Source organism: Parasteatoda tepidariorum, chromosome X1, assembly GCF_043381705.1.
Source record: "Parasteatoda tepidariorum isolate YZ-2023 chromosome X1, CAS_Ptep_4.0, whole genome shotgun sequence".
Taxonomy (NCBI): Eukaryota; Metazoa; Arthropoda; class Arachnida; order Araneae; family Theridiidae; genus Parasteatoda; species Parasteatoda tepidariorum.
The window spans coordinates 18,169,768-18,191,707 of NC_092214.1; the positions used below are offsets into that span (position 1 = coordinate 18,169,768).

The window sequence follows — 21,940 nt, forward strand, 5'->3', positions numbered from 1 at the left end:
ATTAATACAATCATTTGAATAAATTTGCATAGATTTAGATGATTCTTAGGATTTATATAAAATTATAAGGAAATTAACTCCTAAACTAAACAATTAATACGCATATATTCTCTTTGGTAAAAAAATAATTTACAAAATTGCTATTTTTATAACAACATTATACTACGTGATTCTATTACTCCTTCCATCTGGGGATGAAGGTTACATTTTTCTGAAACACATAGTTTTGTGTGTTGCAAAATAATATGTTTAAATGATTTAAAAAAGTATTTTTTCTTAATGCTTTATGCCTTTCTATATTTACCTTGATTGACTTTAATATCATCTCCAAGTATCGTAAAATGAAGTGTTATTCTATGTTTTTCGTTTAGTGTCTCGACATTAACTACTGATAAAATAAACTGATATTAATTTTTCTATGTTTATCTTGACCAACGTTTATATCATTTCTAGGAGTGGGGAAACATTGTATTGCTCTTGCAACAGGAATGTATTGCTCTTGCTTCATTTATTATTTTTACATTAACTACTGATACGATGTACTGATACTTAATATTGTTATGTTTTTCTATGTTTATCTTGATTGATTTTTATATCATCTCCAGGAGGGAGGAAACAATGTATTGCTGTTATGTTCTCCATTTAATGTCTCGGCATTAACTTCTGATAGGATATACTGATACTTAAGGTTTTTAAGTTTTTCTATATTTACCTTGACCGACGTCTATATCATCTCCGGGAGTAGTGAAATGAAGTGTTACTCTATGTTCATCATATAGTGTCTCGACATTAACTACTGATAAATCAGAAATGTCTCCAGGAGGGATAAGATCCCCTGCATCTTGTGTCCAAGACTCTAAACGAAAGGCTCCTGGGTTCGAAGATCGATCGAAATTATTGGCAGGAACTGCGTTGAGCTCTTTTTTTGGTTTGCTCTCATTTTTCGGTACCAGCTCAAAATTTTCTGGAGCAAATTCATTTAAGGGTGGAGATTCATCTGTAGAAGATCCTAATAAAAAATGTATAAAATAATTATTATTGAGTTTAAATAAATAGGTTGATTTTTTTTTTGTTATTTGAAAGGGTGATTTTTTTTCTTTTGTTGCAATTCAAATGAAATATCTTTATTTTTTAAAAGTTTTTGACAGTTTCGGAATTTTTCTGCACAAAATTTGGTTTTATCTTTTTAAGACTGCTTGCTGATTCCCGATTTACTACAAGTTTTAGCTTTACAGCTCTAAATGAGATTCCTTTTAAAAAAAATTACAGTCAATTGCAAAGCAAAAAGAACTGCGCACCAAGTTTTTTGACATAATATTTTTTAACAGTTATTAGTATTTTTTCAAATGAAGTTTTAACTACGGCTGAGTTCTATTGCCCCGGGGAAAAAATAGCTGCGTTAATATTTAGATGCGTTAGCTGCGTTAAGCTCTAAATGAGATTCCTTTTAAAAAGCTTTCATTTTTCACAATCCTTGAATTTTGTCTATTACACCATTTTCTTCTTAAAAGCTACTTTTTAATTTCATTTCAACTGCTTTTTGCTTTTAGCTTTAAGTTCAAGAATTATTGTAGTTAAAAAAATTTGTTGCATTATGCAAAAGTGAATACAAAAATTTAATTTCACCCAATAACTAGAGTTTTTAAGAATTTCCGTTTTTACTAATTTATAATACATAGAATTCATCTTCTGTTGCTTTTAGACTGTTTGCCAATCGTTGATCAATTTTAAATTTAATTTTAGCTACGAATCTGCGCTTGAAAAAAAATATCGGTGCTATTAATAAATGAACACCGAATTGAATTTTTTCTCCTTGTCTTTCTTTCCGACTGTTAGACAATTAATGATTAATTTGCAGACTTAAGGAAATTTTTAACAAATATTTTTAATGATATAGAAAACTATTAATGATTTACTTAGAACTTAGATTTTACTTGTAATGGAAGCAAAATGGAAAATTATAAAAAACAAAAATTATAAAATTTGAAAATTTGCTAACTTTGCTCAACAGCTCGTGAATTAAGAAATCATAAAACTTAACTTCATTTTTTTTAAAATATTAATTCAGATCTTAATCTCGTTTCGACCGAATTTTTCCATATTTAAAATCGAAATTAATTAATTAATACGGTATAATTAGCAGAAGGGGTAGTTTGAAAACATTATTTAATTTTTCTTCAAAATGCGACGTTAATTTTGAGTTTCCGAAACATTAAAATGTTTCAAAAATATTTTAACTTAAAAAGCTAACAAGAACTCTGGAATTTGAGTTGATCTACTGAAAAATTATTTTTTTCTGATTTAAGCTCAAATTATTCCATTTGTTTGTTTATTTTAATGGCATTTTATTTTTGCAAAATTTTAAGCAGGTAAAGATATGAAAAAAAGCTTTTTTTTCTAACATAACCATATTTAGTTTTTCTTGTTTTGTATTTAATTGTTTTGACGTAAAAAAATCTTTTAATCTTATCTTATCTTATCTTTTTAATTAATTAAACTACAAAAATATTGAAATTATTCCTTAATTATTTCAAAAGAATAATAAATTTTAAATACACTTAAATTTGAATCGTAGCAAATATTGGATCAGCCTGTAAAATAAGCAGCATTGCCCGTAAAATAACAATTATTATGTGAAGGAACTTTTTTGAAAGAACAGACACTGTACATAAAATTACTAAAAAATCACCTTAGGAAAAAAACTGACACTGTCCCTAAAATTAAATCAGAAACCAAAAATTCACCTCAACATCGAGACCAAAGGCATAGCTGTAGTAACGCGATCAAAATTATGCACAGGTCATCTAGACTACCCACGCAAGCTGGTAGCCATAAATCTAACAATGACAAGACGCCAATGAGGATCGAACCCCAGGCCTTTGCAGTAACGCCATCACACGCATTCATTGAATAAAATAATAAGAGGAATGGAATGAAAAAGTAGTGAGCAAGTTTTGATACCAATAATAGTTGTTAAGAAGCATAAAATATTTTACCGTATTATGTTGTTAGGAATGGACCCTTTTTCCCAACAGTCAATAAATTGTAGAGTGGACTCTACCCGTAAAAATAATCTAGTACCTCTAATAACCTAAGTTTATGGAACATTAGAGTTTAGCTTGAAATGTGTGCGTGTGTGTGTGTATTTATATATATATATAAATAAAATTAAACGAATAATATCAGAGTCTGAAGAAGAACAGGTGAATACTCCAGAACGCGTTAGTATTTCTCCGTGCGAGGATAAAGGAATTTCTTTCAATAAAAANTATATATTTATATATATATATATATATATATATATATATAATAGTTAATCTTAATTCTGCCAAAACCTAAATAAATCTAAAATGTTACCTTTAAGTACAGGGATTGGTGGTGAACCTGAGGATAAAATGCCTTGCTTAAGTTTCGCTTGACCATCATTGGATATCCTAGCTATCACAGCATATCGACCATTTCCATTGAAATGCGTGAAATATCCAGTATAAATTCCATCATTTTCTGTTACATCAGCTCCTAAAATTTCAAAAAACACTTTTTATATAGTTCTTAACTATATAAGTAAAATTTCTAAAAATTCCCATGTATGAAACTACTCTGTTCATAATAATAAAATGTAATGCTGCATTTTTTTTTAAAAAAAAAACAACTTATTAACCTAAGAGTTCAATCATGACATTCTTGTTTTTTTTTTTTTTTTTTTTTTTTTTTTTAAAGTTTATATTTTTAGAAACTCTCACCAAGCTCAAAAGAGTTTAATTAATATACGCAAAAGGTTTTCCATGATTACCATCTCTAATATATATTTTTAGAGTTCTTGTTAAGTAATTTACGTTAGGAACATCTTTCAGTTTCATACAACCGCGGTTTAGGGATGATTTTAATCCCATTTTTGTGATTTACTTGTAAATTGAATTGGCAAAGTTTTTTTTATAATGTTTTTGTTTCTTTTTGTCTTACATATTATATTGATTTCGATTTTGAAAAGAATTTTAAAAATACACATAATGGTTCTTGATTACGAAAGTCACTTAAGTGATTCATTCTTGGCTTAATAGTTTGCGTTATTTTCTCAAAGATATGTTTTGAAAGAAATCAATTAATCATTTAAGATGTATTTTAAGGTAAATTAGGTGTAGTACTTCTAAATATATGTGAAAAGTTAAAACTGACAGGATTTAGAAAAAAAATAACTGTGTCTTCTTCGTTTTATCGTTTTTTATTATTATATTTCCCTTTATTTATAAATTTTACCAAGCCATTTTTTAAAGTATAATTTTTCTTGATGTTCTTGTGTCACGAAGTTTTAATGATCAAATTTAAGAATTTCAAATGTTTGGAATGTCTAATGAGAATTTTGGTGAAAAAGAGTTAATCTGTGCCATTTGTAAAATAAAAAATCAAATAAAATTAAACTATGAAAACAAAATAAAATTAGACTATAAAAATATATAAAATTAGAATATCATAACTAAATAAAATTAAACTGTAAAAACTAAATAAAATTAAACTGTAAAAACTAAATAAAATTAAACTAAAGAAACTAAATCCTTAAAATTCTTTTTGAGGGAGGGTAAATCTATAGACAGGGTGTTCTGTAACAATCGACTTGACTCTATTATCGAAAATCTTTATTCTATATTCTATGAACCCCGGCAAAAATTAATTTTAAAAGTAAAATAAAATTAGAATTTCGCATATTAGGGTTGAAAGTTAATGTTTAACTGAAGAGAAAAAAAAATGGTTCGAAAATTTAATTAATTGTTAATTAACTTTAATTACTTATTATTGAGATAAGGAAAACCAAAATAGTAAATCATCAAAGTACAGTTTTATTGTCTTGAAGGACTTGCCTTTCGATAAGAGAAGTCTTTAATATTTATTTTCAGCGTCATGTGAATAGTTTCTTAAGGTCAGTTTGAAAGGATTTTGAAATCTTGTACAAAGAGTAATTGTTGCAAGAGCATAATGTATATAAAAACACATACTGAATACCATAAGAATCATATGTTGCAATTTATCATCAGAGGGTGCTGAATTAATTGTCTTACAAGGGAAACTAGGGAAGTGTGACTCGCTAATTTTGAAATAAACTGGGTGGGATGCATGCCCTTTGAATAATTTTAGGGGCCAACATTTATTTCGGCCCATAGAAGGTCCTGTGAGAGATAAAAAATAATTCAATATATAGAAAAATCGATAATTTATTACTTCAATGCAGACTATTAGTTATTGTAATTGTTAATCAAACTGTTTCTCCAGAAACTCTTTACCAGCATTGTTTGCCATTTTCACTGCAACATTTTGAATGTGCAGAAGAATTGCAAAGAAGAATAACTTATTTAAATGATACTTTGAAAAATTAAAAAAGTAAATACAACTGTGAATAGTATAATATTCAATTAATCTATGGTGGATAGTCAATGATCAAAACAAGAATGTTTTAGATTTACCCAAACCGTCATCTTTAAGTTCAATATCTATAGTTGATCCAATAGGTCTTTCCACTGTGGCAATAACAGTTGCTCCAATCACTGCAAGATATCCTTTCTTAACTTCTGCATATACTTTGGCGTGTGCTGGAAATTTTAGTTGTATTTCATTCAACCAGGAACGAACCCGAATCGGTTGGTCGCGAATGTCTTTTGGTTCAGACGTCACTGTAAATCCAACTATTATTGGATAATCATCTCTTCTTCGGATGATAACCTCCCATTTCCCTGGCTGAAATATTTAGAAATGAAAAAGAATTTTTTTTTTCAAAAATTTTAAATATCAAGGCAATATATTGTTATTTTTTCAATCCATTCTAATTTTAAAGGTGTCTTACTTCGGTTGTCGGTAAAGAAATTTGAATTCGTTGTCGCTGTATGTCATCTCGACTATAACCATCATGTTTGCTGTCAAACACAACTCCAGATGGACTTCGTAAAATTACATCCCCAACTCTTGTAATATGGCGTGAAGTGATGGTAAACGTGGTATCTTTGCCTAACTCTTGATCGATGTGAACGTGTTTTGTTACTGTTGGTGCATCTAAACTGAACATTTCATCCTTGAGCTATGCAAATGTAATTAAGTTAATTCAATTAACAAACATTTTCTAAAGGCATATTTATTACTATCAGAAAATGACAAATGATCAAAAAAGTCGAGTAAAAATTATTTTAAGCTGCATGTAATGTTTTTTGCTGAATAAATTGAGAAAAATAAGCACGAAGAAATCTTTTTCAAGACAGTTGTTAAACCATTTTATAATCAGTCAATGTAACTAAACTTAAGATAATTAGTTGTATGTCTTGTTAAAGTAAGTGAAAAAAAAGTATCGTATTTTATGGAAGAAATATCGCATTCTCATTGCTGAGGTAAATCACTAAAAAAAAAGAACACTAACGGTCATCAATTCTATCAAAATTGAAATAATCCATTTTTAATTATAAAATAATAAAAACAAGTGTAGTAAAATCAGAGGACAATTAACACTTAAAATAAGAGTATATGCCAATTCACTTGTGCTAATGGGGCTGGTCATCTGCATTCCGTTTTTTTTAAATCATGACGATGGAAAATCTGACAACACAGTGGGCGAAAAGCAATGCTGGTAGTGAAGTAAAACTCGCAGCAAAAAATTTCGAAATTATTCTTAGTTCGGCGTTATATATAAAACCGTAGTGTATTTTTATCCTACTGGACAAAAAGAAGATCTAGCTTAACGAAGTCTGGTTGAAAGATAGTTTTTCTTCATTATCTATTTAACTTTCTCACGTAAGATTGTTTTTACTACATTCCTAAAAATTGCTCAAATTTTTTAAAGTAAACAAACCAATCAAATAAAAAGTCAGTACTTCGAGCTTTATAAATTCTAAAGCTTTCATAAACCTCGGATATTATGCAAAAAACATTTTGTGATTGACAAAATCATATGATCATTAGATTATCAAACTAAACCTTACTTGAACTGGTTGTAATTCAACGTCTACCTGAGATGTAATCGATTCCAGAAATGCAGAATCTAGAGCTGATGCTGGACGACTCCCATTATTTGAGAAGAAATATCCTCTTCCACCTGTTACTGTTGTAATATTTTCTAATTTATCGCTAGCACTCGTTCCAAAAGCCACGGCATTTATTATGACATTATATTGCAAGACTTTGGGTAAGACATCCTCAATAAAAGGTAACACATTTTCTTCTCCGTCAGTAATTAGCATAATAAGACCAGAATCTACAGTACCGTTATCGTTTGTAAGTACCTTTGAAATAGAATATATATATATATATGAGTTAATACGCCTATATAGCACAAAACGATGGAATATGCTTTTTAGATTACTATTATTAGTGCCTCAATACATATTTCAATATATTGAGATACAAGAATGATTTAAAATTTTTTTAATACGCAGACGTAAACAAATCTGAAACACTACTAAAATATTTCTGAAATATTCCAGAAATAGTTTACAAAGATGACACCCAAGAAATATTTAAATATTAACACCCCAATAATGTTAATTGATAATCAAAATGAAATTTTTACAATATTGAATTTTTGTTTAAGTACCAAAATGACAGTTTAACAAAATTATATAGCTCAAATATTTCACTGCCAACAAGATTATATTTTAGAAATATTTCATTGTTAATCAAAATGAAATGTTTACACTATTACATTTCTCACATATTTTGAGACTGAATGGTATTCTGTGATGCTATTATGCCTTTGAATGTAAATAATAATTTTCAAGTTATTTTTTATAAAAAAGTTTTATATATAAAAATGTGTTATTTAAAATAAAAATTATTTTATTTTCTAATCATTTGTACGAACTTTGATAGCTTCCTGTAATCCTTTGCCAATTGCTGTCATTCCTCCATCATCTTTGGCTGGTAAATTATTGCTTAACATTTTCCGTGTTTCGTTATCAACCTTAGTAAGATTCTGTAAAGTACTAGCTTCAGTACTGAATTGAACAATTCCTAAGTAAGCTCCATCAGGAACTCGATCTTCAATTAATCTTGTTGCTGCACCATGGAGCAATTTCATAGGCTGACCCTAAAAAGACAACAATACGGTTAATTTATTTCAGCAAAATGTTAAAATAAAAAGATTATCGTGTATAGGGTTATTATAGTGATAAGTTGTTTCAATATTAATATTATTTAAATATGAACTCACATTCATACTGCCAGAGACATCAAGAACTAGTACGTAACGGGATGTTGGGTTCTTTGGTGACTGAAACAATCGGAAAAGGGTTTCAGTAAGCTCACTTGATGCATCTCTTTTTGATCTAAAGCAATAATGTAGTAGAAAATTAGAGTAAATCATAAAATTTAGTTCTGTCTTAATATGAGAGGGAAAGATAAAAGAAAAATATAATAATTCAGTGCTTAAGTCTCTCCTTTGGTAATTGAAAAGAGAAAGTAAAATACAAGGTGTTCCGTAATCATAGTTCTAAAAGTATATTTTAAAATTTTTATCAAAAATGAAATTTAAAAAAAAAAAATGCATATCAAAGATCAAAAATTATTATTTTAACTAAGAAAAAAAATCTGCATTTGATGAATTAATGTTGAGGAAGACGTGATTAGAAACCTCAAAACTTGATTAACTACTTGAAAAAATAAAATGACACTGTCCTTTGGAAGTTAAAATGCAAAGCCTGTAAGTCAAATTGAGGTTTTTTTTTCTGGAGAATCCAAATTCGCAATAAAAAATTTGGGGTTTTCATTCAAAATTTTGAAGTTGCTTTTCCCCATCCTTGGAGATGGAAATCGGGCTTTGATATCATTGAATATATCTTTTTAAAATATTACACACTCATATTTTCAAGCCGAAGTGTATTTTTGCCAGTTTGCATAGATTTTAGATATCCTGTACCGGAGTGTTATGTTAGTGTTAGCTTGTATCATATCGGAAATTAGCATTAGTATCCACTAGTAAATTAAAAAATAGTTAGGGCTAACAAATGCATCAATGCCATTAGCAAACTCATATATAGTAACAAGACTGAGAATGAGAAGTCCTGCTATTGAGCATGTATCGAAAACTATTAATGCGAAATGTGCACTTCTGGCACAAACCTGGTTTGAATCGCAGTCAAGGCTCTGGTTAATTTGTCAACTTCTCCCGATCTGTAAAAAGCATAGTGCTGACATAATTTATCCCCTGTTGAATGGATGAAGATTTGAGTTTTGTGATTTTTCCTCTAGCGCCAATGCTTTAAATTCAAACCTGGATTCTTATTGTGTTAGATTTTAAACTTCAAGGATAAATGGCTTAAATAAGCTTTCTTTTAAAATAAAATTGCATTTTTGAACTTCAATATTTTATGCCTAGTTTACAGAGCTAAAAACAAAGTTGAACTGTTATAGAAATGCAAAAAAGAGAGAGATAAAATAGTTTTGGGGAGATGATTATTGCACAACTATTAAAAGACTATTTACTTCAAAATAAATTTATCGATTTACTTCAAAATAAATTTATATAAAAATTATTAAGTATCTATAACACCTTGGCGAACAGCCAAGTATAACACAATATTAATCATTTCCAATTTTTAAACATTCTTTCGATTCGTCCTTTTTTTTCCTATTAAATTTGTCTATATTATGAACTCAAAGGGGTGTAAAATACACGAAAATATTAACCCATAGACCTCACAAAAATGTATTATGTAAGAACTTCAGTTATTTAGCGCTTAAATTCTTCAATATTATTCACACTAATTTTCAAAAACCTCCAAACAAAGCTTATTCAAACAAAAATTATATTGGGTTTTGCCTGAGTTTACATAGGGACGATATTGAGAACTTCTTTTAACTTTATTTTTCCCTTTGAATGTTTTACAATATAGTGACTGTAATTTTTTATTTACATTAAACATCAACCTGTTTGCCATTAGTATGTTACAAGCATTGTACTTTTGTATATTCAGTTTTATTTCTTTGTGCGAATTTATTATAAATATCTTTCAAGGTAACCATTATGGACCAAGTGATCTCAGGTAACCGAAATATGTCTTGTTTGCTCGTTTCTTTTCTTGTGAATAATGAGAAAATGTATTTATGAAAAAAACTGCAATTAATACTAAATCAACAGTAAAAAATGTTATACCGAATTTTTTGAAAATCAGGATGCTGTAAAATGACGTCCCATGTACTTTTATAATTGCAAATATCATTATGCTTTGTAGGTGCTAACACGTTATGCTGGTGACTACCATCATCACAGAATCCTTCCATCTAAAAAAAAAAGAGCAAAATAAAAATAAGACATATTTTCTAATTTTTTTGAAAACAAAAAAAACTTTTAAGACACTTCTAATAATTCTTTTAATTGGTTCTTAAAGCAAATTGTCTTTTAGTGTCTCATAACAGAACTTGATTAAAAAGACCTCTCAATATTCATTCAAGACATTAATCAGCACACTTGAAAGAGAAAATAAATTTTATTTATTACTGTTCCGCTTGTTAAGTTTACTTTAAGAAATTGATTAATATCAATCATAAAATCACATGTTTTTTCTTTCAGTGTGAAAAATTTTTAATGATGTCAAAATTATACAATTTAATTTTAATATACTTTTATTTGTCAAAATAAAGCATTAAGAAGAAATAAATGTATATAATTAATTTTCAAACCAAAATACGTGCATTTATATATAAAAACAAAATTCTTTAAATTTAATTCTAAAAGTAAAGTATAGTATGCAAATATAAAAAGTAAAGTATGCAAATATAAAAATGAAATAGATCTATTTAAATATACTTACAGAAGGTATAAAAGGCATATACATAATGGAAGCTTTAGCTTCATTACTATGCATATTTGGAATAAAAATACAATCCTCGTCAACTTGTCCATCGGCTGTCATTTTACAAGGTCCACCATCACGTGATTCTATCCATCCTTTGATATCTCGAACACAACTTGTAGGGCGAATCTAAAAAGAGAATTATAATATTTTGGTACATAATAAACGCAATGACAAATTTGATTTCTATTTCAAAATTTATTTCCAATATCTTATTTAATTAAATTTTTTTCAAGTTTTAATAAATATTATGTTTGGCAGGTTTTGCTTAATTCTAATGTGATTCCTTTACTAAATTCCTCCTTTACAAAATAATAAATGAGTGTCAATAAATGCAGTGAGTCTTAAAACATTTTTCTATGGAATGATAAAGCAATTATATAAAGTTTAGTTCGAGTGAGTTTACATAATCTCGAAGACGATTTGCTATAACTTACATAAATTAAAGTCATTAGTTCAAGTGTTAGCTTTACTTTTCCTTGTAGACTCGAAGTTGCTCTAGTAAAAATTTTTCTTGTTCACAATAGAGTTCAATATTTTCTCAACAAAGAATATTCCCCGAAAGGGTAAGATTAAATTTTTCTCCAATGAACTTAGGATAGGATAATAGGTTCCTTATAGTCTGAAATAGTGGCTAATAAATATAGACAGATAAATCTATACAGACTGAATAAGATCTATAAAACTTTGGATAAATCAGAGAATTATATGAAGATTGATGGCAAGATAATATTGCCGAGCAAAAGAAACATCAATATAAGTGACAATAAAGAATCCAAAATTGAGATATTTATATGTTGGCATTTTCGCATGATAAGCTAAATAATGCAAAATAAATAAAATTTCCTATCAGTTTTCTGAAATTCTATTTTAGCATTTACAGCATTAGCAATTAAATTAATTGTTATCAAGCCATTTTTCTATCGTAAATCTATCGTAAAGCAATTTCGTTGTTTTTTTCAATTGCAGCACAGAGCAGCCCTTTTGCTCATATCTGGTCAATATTCTCGGACATAGCTCCTATGACGGACAGAGTTCTATTGCTACTAGTGTGTGAACTATACTTACTAAGTTATCCCTGATTTTATTATTGATTTTTATTTTATCTCTCGTATTTTCTTTCTTACTTTCAACCAGTAAGTGTCTAAAATAATTTTAATTATTTTCTTGCTTTTGTATGGAAATAAACTTTTTTTCATTAACAATTTACAGCTACTTTAAAATCATATTTATAATAAGGCTATTCCAATGTACTCGAAGAGGTATGCCAACTTCTCGTCTAGAGTAAGTTGAAAGTTAACATTTTGGCATAAGCAAAGTTAACATTTCTGCGAACTGTGCATCTGATTAGAAGCAAAGGTTTCTTAATTAAATAGTAAAACAGAGAACATATTAGTAGTATAGGACACCTTTTGTTGGAAGCATAATAAATATGGAGAAAAAAAAACTATTCATGATCTCTTTAGTTTAATGTCGCTGCTTAAACTGCTTAGATAAGTATAGTGTTACCTTATATGCTGTAACCCAGCTTCCAGAAATAAAAAAAAACAAAAATTAATCATAGCAGATTTCGCAATATTCTGGAATATTAAATAATGCTTACTTTTCCTCCTTCTCTATAAAACATTGGATAACGCTTGTTCCCTGGAATACCATACTCATCGAATACGCCATATCTCAAATGAGCCCACTCGTGTACAAGTTGCCTTTCTGAAAAATAAAGTGGCTTCATGTGAATTATTTAGACACTTTAATACGAAAGCATCTCCAAAAGAAGGTCTATTTAGAAAATATATAAAATTTCCTTATTTTCCATAATACATATTTACATAATTTTAAGGGTTAAATTTTCCTTCTTCACTTTTCTAAAAAGTTTCAAACCGGTCAATGAAATTTCGCAGAATCTGTAACAGTGTTTGTATGTTCATGGCATTACCAACTTCCTTGTATGTCTTTGAAGAAGCATAGAGCCTCATCTTTCTCCACGTCGTCGTTATGGAATCGTTTAATGTTAGAGTAGGTCGATATTATGAATGTAGGTAAGAAAGGTCTCGGAGAAATAGTACGAAAAAAAAGGTCCGGAAAAAAAGTTACCGGTGAAAAAGGTCCCAGGAAAAAAAAGTCCCTAGAAAAAAAGTTCCCTGGAAAAGAAGGTCCCGGTACAATAGGTATGGATGAAAAAATAAAGAAAATGTCAGCCGAATAAAAGGTCCCGGTAAAAAAAGTTTCAGCTCAGGGAAAATTGTGTAAGGAAAAATATTTGAAAAGAAAAGATACGATTGAAGCTCCTTTTCCCTGCTACATTCAAGGTCGACTTTATGTTGTTGCTCTCACTCAATGTGTCATTTTTTTTCAATTCTTTTGTTTACTACTTATGATATTTATTCATTAAAATTTATTAAAGTTGAATGTGAAAAAAATATTCAAAAGTCTATTTTTAAATTAATAAAATTTAAAGTAAAATTTTATTAAAAATAACATATCCTTCATTCAAAAAATAAGCAAAGATAATAATAAATAAATAAAATAGGTTTCCCCCATTTAAAAATAAACAAAAAGTGCGCCCTGCTCAACATGCAATTTTACCTGTTAAGGTACCTTTTTACTGGACTTTTTTTTTTCAGGGACACTTTTTACCGGGTCTTTTTTTCCCCGAACCTCTTTTTTACCGTCTACCGATATTATGCCTGCTGAAACCAAAATAAACACTGACAAGTCCTCCGCATCACTAATAAAACGATAAGCAAGCATTTCGAAACCATAGAATAGGAATGTTGAGCAAAGTATTCTCCACACGTTACCTGCCAAAATCTTTTATAAATCTCAATGAACATCCTTTTATCCCTAGTTTTTGATATAGCGACTGTCACCCTAATTGGCTGGACGGTGATATAACTCATTGAACGGAGACACAAAGAAGAGTAGGTATAGGCATTACACGATAGGAGTAGGTATAGACATTACATGATAGGAGTAGGTATAGGCATTACAAAAACTGGTAGAGAGTTCACAAAAATGTATCAACCGAACAAATGATTATATAGAAAAACAGCTTTCAACCTTCAAAATGATGAAATTTTAAATAAAATATACGAAATTTTGTATTTCAAGAAAAATAGAAGATCTTTACTTTTAGAACTGTTTTCGCAATTTATAATCGTAAAGTGAGTTTATACTTAATTTAAATTATGTCGGAAAAATAAATTAAGTTATTGCAAAAATATTAATTATTTCTATTTAGATGTTCTTAGCAGTATGTTCTTTTTAATCATTTAGATACTTAATTTTCTCTGAATCAATAGAAGCTGTTTAGTTGGATGCACGTTCTAAGGATTTCACACTGTTTGCGCTTATACACATTTTCTTATAAGATTAATTTATTTAATAATAAATAATGAAAGTCTGCTAATATTTTTGTATCTTACAATTGTTTGAAATTTAATAATTGACATTTTTGTTCCTTGCTTCATCGTAATGTTAGCTCTTTCTGTAATTTTTTTAAATATTTTGCTACTTAACTCGTATTAACCACTTTTATAATACTATACGTGTTTCTTTTGGAACTACTTCTATCGATATTAATTAATTGATAAGTTTTCTCAGAGACCGTTATTTACTACAATACTATAAACTACCAGTGAAAACAAATACACGGTAATGCAAAAAAATGGACCCAATATAATCAATTATGTGTATTTCATGATATATGATTTTAGCATAAATAATATACATACTAATAAAAAGTGGAAATTTTCATTTTTCTTAAAAATTACGGGCTGTAAATGTGCCATAAATGTTCTACTTCTGCACTGTAAATATTAAAACTGTAGCCATTTAAGCAACCACTGGAAAAACTTTCCTCGTCCTTTTGGTGCGCTTACTATTCATATCCAATTTATATTTCAAAAATTACAAATTTGTTAGATTGGTTCCATATTTTTTTCAATTCTTGTTATACAATTATACACAAATTATTATTTTCTGAGATCTAGAAAAATCAACGTTTTCTTAATGGTGTAAATTTTCCTGTTATTTTGTGAGAAAAGCTCCCTACTTAAAATGTTTAATAAAATACCATAACGTTTTCGGCGAGGTTATCGGTTCAGTGAGTTTATGGCTATTTGTGCTAATTGTGCTTTGTGGTAATATGACTGCTCTCGACCACAAATTTCCAGTATCAGCAAAATATGACAGCTAAAGGTTAATCATATTAATAAAAGAATGTGCAATCTGGTGACAGCAGTTTGCTACTACTATAACTAAGTTCCAAAGCATCTTTTTCTTTAAAAAATTTATTTACCTACACAAAACTTGATACAAGGTATCCAATTACAAATAAGCAAATCTGGGAATAAAGCTTTTCGGAATTATTCTACGAATGCCAAAAAAGAAAGATAAAAAAATATAATTCTCTTTAAAGGTTATGAAATTCTTTTAGCAATAATTCTTATTGCTGCAATAATCCAGTCTTTAAATTATAGAAATATTCAAAATATAATTGGAGACCCTTCACAATGTCCTCCCAAAAATTAGTCCTTAAAGCAGAATGCATCTATTAAAGGAGTGGTTTAGAGTACTTTTGCTCATAAACTCATGTCTTGTTCTTGCAAGAAAAAAGTAGGGCCTAGGTAGAAAGAAGTTCATTGAATTCTATTACTTGTTCCTCCAGAACTACTAAACCAGGCGTAGCCAAATGTTTTAGAGCCACTTTAGGAAGAAAAAATATGCTTGCATTTCAACTTTTTTTCAGCATACTAAAAATGTAAAAAGGTAAAAAAAAGTTTTTTACAGCTTGATTTTGATATTTTTCTGCACATATAGCAGATTTTTCATAAGTCTGAATAGTGGTGATTAAGAAACATATTAAATAAATAAGACAAAATCACGAGCTTTGTTTTATTGCTAATAAACAGTTTTTAAGGTTCAGTTAATGGTTTCAAATATTAATTTTTAAAGGTTTACATAACAAAGAAAGGAAACAAAAGCACAAGCGTAATTTTATTATTAATGAACAAGATGAGGACAGTTAGATTATGAGGGAAGTAAAAATGAATAATTTGATATATTTATTTTAAATGATTTTTAAACAGTCAGTAATTAATGAAGCTATTGATTTTTTTCACAAAATTATCACTAGTAGGATTAGTTTTTGAAAATGCTAACAACAGCCGAAGTTTTAGGTGCATATAAGTTAACCTTGAACGACATTTCGATTACATTATGTTCCTTATAAAAAAACTTTTGTTCGCATTTATGTGGTGATCCAAAACTACTCAAACTTACACAAATCTTGTAAATTTGGAAAATTGCTTGTTAGTAAAATTTAAAAAATTGAGTAGTAGATTTTCTTGCATATGTTATATAGTTTTTGAAAGGAACGTTATAATTTTTTTTAAAATTTCTTTTCTAATGTCTCAATAAGTATTCGCGTACAAGTATTAAAGCTCCACAGTGTGGCCCGTTTGTCGGTCATTCATGTACTTAAACAATTGAATGATTTTTTTTTATTTGATAAATAAAGATTTTCCTTTTTATCATTATTTTAATAAACCAGAAATTATTACTTTATAAATAATTGGACCCTTTCCTAAGTACCTTAAACAAGCTTACTTAAAAACAGAGCACCTGCGAAGAAATATAGGTTCTCCAGATCATTATTTAACAGACCCTTACAATTTCCTGGTACATAAGGAAACTATTTCCATAAGATGGAAAACTGCTTAATTTTTATATTTGTATTTTCTTACCTAAGGGTCATCAAATATTTTTGTGCGAATCATGCATTTTTTTATGCATTATTTTTCCGTATGTCAGTCCGATTTTTTCCCCATCTTTTTTTCTTTTTTATATTGTTGTAGTTATGTTTCATCAGGTTTTGACAAGATAGTTAATATATTGTTAGTAATCTTTACCTTACTATTGTATTATATATAATTCTAAATATCCTCATTCGTTACATGTAAAGTAACATGTTAAGTTTTTGTTAATTACTGATATTCATTTGTTACCTTAAGCTACTTTTTATCTTTTATATCTTTATTACAATGCTTATAAACCGAGTAATATCCAAACATAATATTTAACATTTTATTGGTATTTACCTGGTACGTATGTGTTTCTTTTAATTAAGTTTCAATAATATTATCAGTTATTTTTAAACTTACGATTGAAATTCGTAATTCAGAAACTGTTTCAAAATGATATGTAAATACCAATTTTTTTAATAAATAATATCGTATACTCTTTCAAGTCTGTATACATGTTTTAATTCTTATTATTCTTGTTATAGCTAAGAGAATTTTTTAATTTTCATCAGATAACCGCTAAATTTGCAGAAGCGTAATTTTCATTTTTGACTTTAACATTCTCTTCAGAAGCTCCAAACAAACTGAAAAGTTCTATAGTTCAGGGATATATTTTTATGTATGTTGGAAGTAGAAAAATCATGTTTATTTATTCCTAAAAAATAATTAATAAATTATTAATTATTATTATTATTATTAAAAAAATGTGTTTATTTATTTCTTAATAAACATTAAAAAATAATATAAGCAATTATTATATTAATAATATTAATAATTATTAATAAATGGCAATAATTTGATGGGTTATTAATAAAAAAATAATGTTTATTATTCAATGTTTTTAATCAAAGTTAGTTTTGCAAATAGTGTTTTTCAAACCAACTAATAAAGGATCAAAGTAAAGCTTTTTGTATACCAAATAAGGCAAACCGCAAAATTTCTAGATGCATTCATTTAAAGGGTAAAAACATGTTTCAAAAGTTGGAAGGTGTTCAAGATATAATTTGTGCCCCTCCCCTATTTGTTTTATATTACAGCAAAAAAATACTCTAATGAATCACACGAACATTTTGTAACTTTTTCTCACTCCTCAGCTTTACTATTTAGATGACAAAAAGTAGGATAAAAATTTAAATAATGCATTTTGCCTGTTTGAAAATAGTTAATTAATCAAACATTGTTTATCACTTGTAAAAAAACTGTTTGAAGGTTAAAAAAAGCTTTTGAAGAAATGCGGTGGAGATATGCCAAGACATAATAGTATTTCAGTAGGATAAAGGTCGCTTAGTATCAGACAAAAGAAATCAAAAAATGAAAAAAAGTCTTTTAACGTCTAGTTCTTTAGGTGTTGCGTTACGGATGAATAATATTGAATGTTTATATCGAATTTGTATTACTGCGTATTTCCATTCAAAATGGTATATTTCTCAATAAGTTTTATATAACAAAATAAAAGGGTATTTTAGAAAAGAATAAAACATAGTTGTGAAACATTATTGTATTTTATCATTCAAGTAAGAGTGAATGAAAACTTTGAAGAAACAAAAGTCTTTAAGCAAAATGGACTTTACTTCCTCCATGCTAATCTACGGAAAATGGTTAACGTAATTTATTAAGTAAATTATTAATATATTTTTCCTTTTTTTTTTATTTTAATCATTAAAATATATTCCATTGAATCGAAAAGTCAAAATTAAACTTTTACGATTGCGTTTTTCAAAAAATATTTATTATAACTTTTTAATTAATTTTAAAAATACTTCATTTCTAAAGTTTAAAATTCAGTATCTAAGGTTATGACAACCCATTTCAATGAAACAAAAAAATATTCAAAAATTCTAATTAGTTACTAAGTTAATAAGAAAATCGTGTTCATATAATTCTCCTTAATTTAACATAAAAGGAAGTAGAATTGCTTTACTGGCAGAAACGAAGATTTAAGCACGGATAACCTAAGAACAATTAACAATATAACTCTCTTTAGGTTAACATGAATTGAAATAAATGCAGATTTTAATAGTACAAGATATTAACATGAAGAAAATAGAACTCTTTCACTGTCTAAAACGAAGATTTAAGTATGAATAACCTAACTAAGTTAATAAGAAAATCGCGTCCAGATAATTCTCCTTAATTTAACATAAAAGGAAGTAGAATTGCCTTACTGTCTGAGACGGAGATTTAATCACGGTTGAGCAATTAACAATATAACTCTCTTTAGGTTAACATGAATTAAAATAAATGCAGATTTTAATAGTACAAGATTTAACAGTAAAAAAGAACTCTTTCACTGTCTGAAACGAAGATTTAAGTATGAATAACCTAAATTAATAAGAAAATCGCGTTCATATAATTCTCTTTAATTTAACATAAAAGGAAGTAGAATTGCTTTCCTGTCTGAAACGAAGATTTAAGCACGGATAACCTATGAACAATTGACAATGTAACTCTCTTTAGGTTAACATGAATAGAAATAAATGCAGATTTTAATAGTATAAGATGTTAAAATGAAGAAAATAGAACTCTTTCACTGTCTGAAACGGAGATTTAAGTATGAATTACCTATGAACAATAAGATATCATTAGGTATTCAAAGCAATTATCTCAGTTACAGTCTGAATTCAAAACAATTTATAAGTGAAGCAAATTTAGTAATTTAAATCGAATCTATACTAAATGAAATGAAAATTGCTTATTTATTTAAAATAATTTTACTACTTCCCCCGAAATTTCTCTCGGAATTCAAAATATCTGTCATACAAAACTAAGAAAGTCTTTTTGTTATAAACTGAAAATAATGCATAATAAATAATGTAAAGTTAAATTGCCTTGTTGTATATTCGAATGATATTTGAATTCAGTCATGAGGTATTTGAGGAGTTATTTGTATTGGAATGAATCATAATATTATTATGCGTTAAAAGATCTAGTTATTTAATTTAATGACGATTTCATACATTCAAATATCTAAGTTTCTAAAAGGAGCAACGCATGTTATGCAGCAGGAAAAGAAATAAATCACTTTTTTCAATTAGAATCATATGAAAATATCTTATAAAATACGTTTCTGAAGTTTCATAAGATTTTTAGGTGCAAATATCAGGTTTTTTATTAGAAATAAAAACTTGTAATTAAATCTTGTAACGAAATCTTCTCTTAAATCTTTATAAAATCTTCATGAAATCTATCTAAATGTAATAAAATCTTCTATTATTTGTAAATTAAAGAACAAATTATTTTTAACTGTACAACTTTAAGGCAACATTTTTCACTGTTTTGAAAGCACCTCTACACCGATTAAAATAACTTTGGAAATTTAAAAAAAATTTTTTTTACATTTAAGGCTTTTTGTTAAGGTTAAATTTTTTTTTACTTTCTTACATATTTTTGCATTTAAGGTACGTATACTTTTGATTAAACGTGGGTGTTAAACATAAATTTTTCCTCAGCAAATTTAAACTTTCAAGATTTTTTTTGTGAGAACTCTAACAACAGAAAGAGCTTAATTGCTTTAGTGAATAACTATGTAGTGAAAAACCATACCTATTGAAAAGATCTGTGTTAGTAGACGTAAACTATAAGAAATAGATTTTAAAAAAGTAAGACTTGATGTGTTATGTACGGTGATTGAAATATCTGTTCAAGAATTCAGATTTTCAAGGCCGAATATTGTTTTATTTTTAGAAGCAAATATTTTGTGCTAAATATAATTAAATTATTAAGCAGATAATTGTATAATATGCAGATAACTGCTAAGCAGATAATTACATTATATTCACCAAAAATTACAAAATGAGGTTATTGTACTGAAAGAAATACATAAACGTAAGATTTAAATAGATTTCCTCAAGCATTAGATTTGTTCCTATCGAAATTGAAAACAAAATAACTAAATAAAATCACCCGTAACAGATACTTCAATTATTTCTGTGACTGGGCTAATTATTTCTGTGACTTTTCATTTTGTTGCAGACTTTTATTGCTTTTATTATTGAAAGGCATATCATTCAATATAAATTGGAAACAACTGAATTTAATAAAAGTTTTGTTATCATACTTGATAATAATAAATTAAGGGAATCAAATTTTCGAGCCCTTTCTAGACTTAATTATTGAGACTATGTTTTGCAAATTGCTGGTACTTCCCATATTCAGTGGATGAGAAATCTGAGTTTGTCGAAGAAAAAAGTATGTTTATTCAAAGAATTTATCATTATTAATATTATATTGTATTGTACGTCGTTACTCAGAGTCATAGCGATCAACCTAAAATATATCATAAAAATTCACAGAAAATAATTTTTTTAACTGTAAAATAATTTTTGCGTTGTATAGTATTTTTTACAACAGCCTAAATAATTAAAAGTTTAATTTTCTTAAGTACTAATATAAAACTTTTTTTCTTAATGCATAATCAAAAATAAAAACATTAATTTAGTTACTCCTAGATAAAAGCTATTTATCTTTTCAGATTTAAGGCAGAAATATATGTTAATTATTATAAACTTATAATATCACCAAATTAAAAAAAACTGCGAAGGAATCTTGAGGAATTAGCACTGTCTCAATTAATGTCTCTCTTTGTCTTATCTCTCCTTCATCATCCCTTTTTTTCTCCGTCACGGCTGAAAAAAAACTTAGTTGCCTTAGTAAACTTGGAGGCCGAAACATTTCACGATTCAGGTTTTCTTTCACGTAGAGCGTTAAAATTAGTAATTACCTTGAAGTCTATATCCTCATTCACTGCCGCAGCTGGTACCGAACCTAAAACGCCAATATGCCTGGTGAATACTTTGACCATGAGCAAATGAGCTCTGCCCATGACTTTATTGTGTTAATTATGATATATCACGAGCAAGTGATAATTTGTTCAATGAAGCAGTTATAAAAATATATCCTTTACCAAAACTTAGTATTACATGGTTGGTATGACGGTCAATACATTGCATGCCTCCTATGCGATGAAATACAGTCCGTAAGACGCCTAGGCATGCTGAGTATCAAATTATCGAATTGATCTCAGATAATTTCCTGATAGATAGATTCCTGAAGATAATTTCTCTCGGCAATTAATTCTCTCCGAAGTTCTGGTACACAGGTTGTAGGTGTTTGACGACTGAAACTCGTCGACTAAGCATGCCCACACATGCTCTTGCGAATTCAAGTCAGGGGAGAATGCTGGCCATTCCATTCGGGTGATATTCTCAGATTGAAGGTATTCGCTTACGTTGTTTGCTCTGTGTGGGTGGGTGTTGTCATTCGTAAACACAACTTCTGCGCCCATGGTACCCCTAAACAAACTTACAGATTGTT

General features: G+C 28.1%; 1 protein-coding gene across 2 annotated transcripts in view; it reads right to left on the reverse strand.

The window, feature by feature from the left end:
• The window catches only part of LOC107455467 (calcium-activated chloride channel regulator 1-like), a 44,503-nt gene that overhangs the window by 7,783 nt on the left and 14,780 nt on the right, over positions 1 to 21,940 (reverse strand). The window contains exons 3-12 of one of the 2 annotated variants that reach the window (XM_043040302.2): positions 12,427 to 12,533; positions 10,782 to 10,952; positions 10,124 to 10,251; positions 8,183 to 8,297; positions 7,835 to 8,059; positions 6,957 to 7,256; positions 5,834 to 6,064; positions 5,457 to 5,727; positions 3,358 to 3,519; positions 678 to 1,009 (exon numbers count right to left, since the gene is read on the reverse strand). In XM_043040302.2, coding sequence (XP_042896236.1) covers positions 693 to 1,009; positions 3,358 to 3,519; positions 5,457 to 5,727; positions 5,834 to 6,064; positions 6,957 to 7,256; positions 7,835 to 8,059; positions 8,183 to 8,297; positions 10,124 to 10,251; positions 10,782 to 10,952; positions 12,427 to 12,533 — 2,027 coding nt within the window. In that variant the 3' untranslated portion in view covers positions 678 to 692. Of the gene's footprint in view, positions 1 to 677; positions 1,010 to 3,357; positions 3,520 to 5,456; positions 5,728 to 5,833; positions 6,065 to 6,956; positions 7,257 to 7,834; positions 8,060 to 8,182; positions 8,298 to 10,123; positions 10,252 to 10,781; positions 10,953 to 12,426; positions 12,534 to 21,940 lie in introns of those variants that run through there. The other variant, XM_043040301.2, reaches the window with a different exon arrangement.